The sequence below is a fragment of the Tupaia chinensis genome, unplaced genomic scaffold, assembly GCF_000334495.1.
Source record: "Tupaia chinensis unplaced genomic scaffold, TupChi_1.0 Scaffold145208_1, whole genome shotgun sequence".
Lineage (NCBI taxonomy): Eukaryota > Metazoa > Chordata > Mammalia > Scandentia > Tupaiidae > Tupaia > Tupaia belangeri.
Window position 1 is genome coordinate 2,175,455 of NW_006205068.1, and position 4,636 is coordinate 2,180,090.

The following is a 4,636-nucleotide window of genomic DNA, read 5'->3' on the forward strand; positions in this document are numbered from 1 at the left end:
GCGAACGCCACCGCCATAAAGCAAAAAAAACCCTCCCAAAAAAAAAAAAAAAGAAAACAGAACCAGAAAGACCTTCAACACTTTAGAAAAAGAGTCAAACACTTTCAGTTTCTCCCCTTGAGCCCCTAAAACAACATCTTACAGTCAGAATCTACCTATACAGTCCTACATCAGCTTCTAGGGTATGTGTCAGGAGGGGGCCAAAAAAAAGGACACTGGCCAGTACGGTCTTTGGATATTTAGGAAGGGATGGGGAGAAGTCAGTTCTCAGAGCGAGTTAGTCGGCCTCAGTCTCGTCGGCAGGATCTTTGGACTCTTTGTTCTTCCGCACTTCCTCACAATTTTTTGAAAAACTGCCACCCTTCCACAGTGACTGTACCATTTTACATTCCCAGCAGCATTGTACAAAGCTTCCAATCCGCACATCTTACCACCTATGTTTCTTACTTTAACGTTTCTGGTGGGTCTGAGGAGTTACTTCATTGTGGCTTTGATTTACGTTTTTCTAATCACTGATGTGTTAAACATCTTTTCGTGTGCTTAATGACCATTTGCTCTTCTTTGGAGAAATGTTTATTCAGATCGTTTGACGACTTTTTAATTGGGTTAATTGAAGTTTTGTTGTTGAATTACAAGTGTTCTTTATATGTTCTAGATCCTAGACCCGTATCAGATCTGTGCTTTGAAGGGTTTTCTCCCATTCTGTAGATTGTCTTTTCATTTTAATAATGTCCTTTAACATACAAAAGTTTTTCATTTTGATTAAGTCTGATTTGTTTTTAGTTGGTGTCTGTACTTTTGTGTCGTCCAAGAAACCATTGTCTAGCTTAGGGTCACCAAGATATAACCCTGTTTCCTTCTAAGAGTATTATAGTTTTAGCTCTTACCTTGAGGTCTGTGACCCATTTTGAGTTCATTTATTTATTTTTTTAGAGGTTTTTGCTAGAGGGTGCGTACGCTCGCCAGGCAGACAGAGACAGAGAGACAGAAAGCGAGAAATCACTCCCCAGGGGGGATGGCCACGCCGCAATCCCTTCTCCTCCATCCTCCTCTTGGGATCTTGGGCACGTATGCACACGCGCCCGGCGTGAGTTTAAGCCACCGGGTCCAGGACTCGAACCACGGTCGACGACGTGGGAGTCCAGCGACATAGCCATTACGCTAACTGCTGGTCCCTTGAGTTAATTTTTATATGTGGTGTGAGACAGGGTTCAAATTCATTCTTTTCCCGTGTGGATGTCCAGTTGTCTCAGCACCACTTGTTGAAAATGTGTTCATTCTTTCCCTCATTACATTGTTTGGCACCTGGTAAAAACCACACACCATTTATCTGTGTGTGCTGCACAAAATATTTTAGCCTTGATGAAGTCTAGACTATCTTTTTGTTGCTGTGCCTGTGCTTTGGTGCCCACGACCTGGGGCTGGCTGAGGCTAGTGGTGGACTGTAGCATCAAGACCCTGCTGCAGGGACTTTCTCTGCCTTCGTCTCTCTTTCATGAAATAAATAAACTTGGGGGGGAAGAATAAGAATGATAAGTAACATTTATTGAGCATTACTTTATCTACCTCAACCCCCATTTTATAGGTGGGGAATTGAAGCTTAAAAAGGAAAGTAATTGCCCAGGAGGTCAGCTGCAAAGAAGGCTACAGTTTGGCCCTGGTCAGTGAGCCCGTGCTGGGCTCTGTGTGGTGTCATGGCTACATTTGCAGGCTTAGACAAGTGGTGCTGGAGGATAGATTCTTGGGAGGGGAGTTTTTGAGGCACCAATGTTGACATCGTAGTTTTTAAAGCAGTCGCCAAGTCAGTCTGTCACTGGATCATCTACCTGTGCTGTTGCCACTGGCCCAGAGCAGCTGAGGCCAAGCAGGCCGCGTCCCTGCCTTTCAGATACCAGCCTCCGAACCTGGCCATCTCGACCCTCTACTGGAAGGCCTGGCCCCTCCTGCTGGTGGTCGCCGCGTTCAACCCCGAGAACATCGGTGAGCCTTTTCTGGCCAGCTTGTGCACGTTGTGCAGCATGTTGCTGGATCTTCCTCGAGGACAGATTGCTTGTCAGGACTTGGGGTAGAACCCAGCTGAGAATAGAGGAAGAATTGGAAGAGGGGATGCCGCTTGTCTGGAGGGGGAGCTGGCACCCTAGTGCCTGTGGTCCTAACTCAGCCCTTCCCCTCTCTTTGCTTCACAGGCCTGGCTGCCTGGGAGGAGTACCCCACCCTGAAGATGCTCATGGAAATGGTAATGACCAAGTAAGTCAGCTTTCTGGCCCTTCAGCACCCAGGGCCGGAGGCCACACCGAGAGGGACAGGGAAACAGAGCAAGGCGAGCCCCGTCTCCTAACCGCTGAATCCTTCTTTTATCTTCTCTATCGCATCCTTGCTTTTCTTCACTCCTGGATCCAAGTTTCGGTTTCAGTTTACTGCATGTTAGTCTTCTCTCCCCTCTCGGGGTGGGGGAGGGGCTGTTGATTGAAGTGGCACCATGGGAGCCTGTAGGGGTGTCTTCAGGGCACCCCTCAGGTCATCCTAGGCAGTTTTTTTTTTTTAACCATCGGCTGGAATGGGGACAGTATAGATGACATGCTGTGCTACTAGGCGGGATTCAGCAAAGAATCAGGAGCCATAAGCAGGTTAGATGGGGTGGAGACAAGGGGCCCGGTGGATTTGAACAGGTCCAAACGTGACCCCTGTCTGGGTTCAGCATCAGAAGAACTGGTTCAGTACCCCACATTATAAGTGGGGATCGCACTTAGCACGGCCTGGGAGGGAAGGCAGAGGGGCTGTGGCTACAGCTCACCACTAGCTGATGGCCAGCCCAGGTGGGGGCTTGTCATGCTGCAATGCCAGCTGCCTGTTACAGGAGTCTGTATCTAGTTTAACCAGCGAGAGCACCACACTGAGGGCAGTAGATGGAGCGGAGCCTGAGGCCATGATATTGTGGGGCCCAGCCTATGTGTATGCTGAGACTGAGGGACATGACTACTTCCTTCACTGTGGGAGGGCTGTCCAGCAGCTGAAGGAGCAAACTAGTTTGTGGAGCCTTAGGGACCCCCTTTAGATGAGAGACACCATAGAAATCGGGTTTAGGAAGATGGACCATTATTATTATTAGCGCCTCCCAGAAAGCCACATATGCCTCTGAAAGCAGTGAGTCCCAGCCCCTGAGGAACCACCAGTGTAGGTGGAGGCTGCATTGGGCCTGTTAGAATAAACGGAGATTCCAGTGTGGCATAGCATGGCTTGACGTGGCAGAATAAGTGTCCTGGAAAGAGGCTCTGCAATGACACTGTAGGGGCTTGATCTGTGGATGGCTGTTGTGTGGAAGGAAAGTAAATAGCTGGGCTGGGTTCTTTGAAGAATGCTGGGCTTCTGGCAGAGGGCTCCACTCTGACAGCATTGTTGATGGCCCCACCGCGGAGCCCCTGACGCTCCTGACAGCTCCAGCCGTGCACCAGGCAGCAGTGTCATTATGAGTTTTGACCCTCTTTGACCTTGAGTGTTATCTGGTAGGAGGGAGCCTTTGAGAAGGGGCAGGGTAACAAGTACCTCCTTGTTTGGTCCCCAGTAACTACTCCTACCCCCCGTGCACCCTGACGGATGAGGAAACCCGGACAGAGATGATTAATCGAGAGTTGCAGATCTCCCAGCGAGAGAAGCAGGAAATCCTGGCATTTGAGGGACATCTGGCTGCTGCATCCACGAAGCAGACTATCACTGAGAGCAGCAGCCTCCTTCTGTCTCAGCTCACCAGCCTGGACCCCCAGTATGCACTGCATCCCTGCCCCCACCCCTGCCCCAGAAATGTGGGCCTGGCAGGCTCATGATCCCACACATAGCTCAGGTGCCAGTTCTGGTCTAGGCAGGCAAGTGGTTGGCATGCGTGGGACAAAGGCCAGAGGAGCACCCTGAGATACCCGCCACAGCCAGTCCTCATGTCACTGGTATCGTTCTATCCGGAGCCAGGCCTTAGGAACAGCTGAGGTCGAGGATGTGATAGGCCTGGGGCCTGTTGGGTTGTTCCTTTAGAGGCAGGGGTGGGAGGTCTCAGCTTCCCCCAACCTTACCCTTTGCTGTTGGTCCGGGGGTATTATGCTGTGGCTTTCTGACACTTATGTCATCTGTGACCTTCAGAGGGCCCCCCCGGAGGCCTCCCCCTCACATCCTAGATCAGGTAAAAGGCCTCAACCAGTCCCTCCGCCTTGGACACCTCCTGTGTCGCAGTCGCAACCCTGACTTCCTCCTCAACATCATCCAGAGGCAGGTGAGTTCTGCTCCGGGAGGAATAGGCAGCTCTGGAGAGTGAAACGGAGAACTGGGATCGGCCTGAAATGTTCTGGCATTGACACTGGAGCTAGAGAGGGTAGAGCATGCCTGGATGCTAACACACATCATGCAGACTCCTCACTGTGCAGGCCACACCATCTTTAGTTCACAGTGTGCCCACGATTCCTTGTAAGGGGCTACACGTGGAGTCTGGGACTTGGTGGGAGTCGTAGGCGTGGATGGAGCAGTGGCAGCTATGAGCAGGTGCTGAACGTTGGCTGCCCCTGTACGCAGGCCTCCTCACAGTCCATGCCCTGGCTGGCGGACCTGGTGCAGTCCAGCGAGGGCTCCCCGGACGTGCTGCCCGGGCCGGGCC

The 4,636-nt window shown here is 51.3% G+C and overlaps 1 protein-coding gene and 1 long non-coding RNA gene across 7 annotated transcripts in view; one reads left to right on the forward strand and one right to left on the reverse strand.

Moving 5' to 3' along the window:
* The window catches only part of LOC106733814 (uncharacterized), a 628-nt gene extending 467 nt beyond the window's left edge, over window positions 1-161 (reverse strand). The window contains exon 1 of the long non-coding RNA XR_001369693.1: window positions 73-161. This is a non-coding gene — a long non-coding RNA (uncharacterized LOC106733814). The remainder of the gene's footprint in view (window positions 1-72) is intronic.
* INTS1 (integrator complex subunit 1) overlaps window positions 1-4,636 on the forward strand; it is a 35,962-nt gene that overhangs the window by 11,045 nt on the left and 20,281 nt on the right. For 5 of the 6 annotated variants that reach the window (XM_027768043.1, XM_027768040.1, XM_027768042.1 and 2 more), the window contains 5 exons: window positions 1,889-1,980; window positions 2,187-2,247; window positions 3,563-3,760; window positions 4,129-4,258; window positions 4,555-4,590. In XM_027768043.1, coding sequence (XP_027623844.1) covers window positions 1,889-1,980; window positions 2,187-2,247; window positions 3,563-3,760; window positions 4,129-4,258; window positions 4,555-4,590 — 517 coding nt within the window. Of the gene's footprint in view, window positions 1-1,888; window positions 1,981-2,186; window positions 2,248-3,562; window positions 3,761-4,128; window positions 4,259-4,554; window positions 4,618-4,636 lie in introns of all 6 variants that reach the window. The other variant, XM_006167880.3, reaches the window with a different exon arrangement.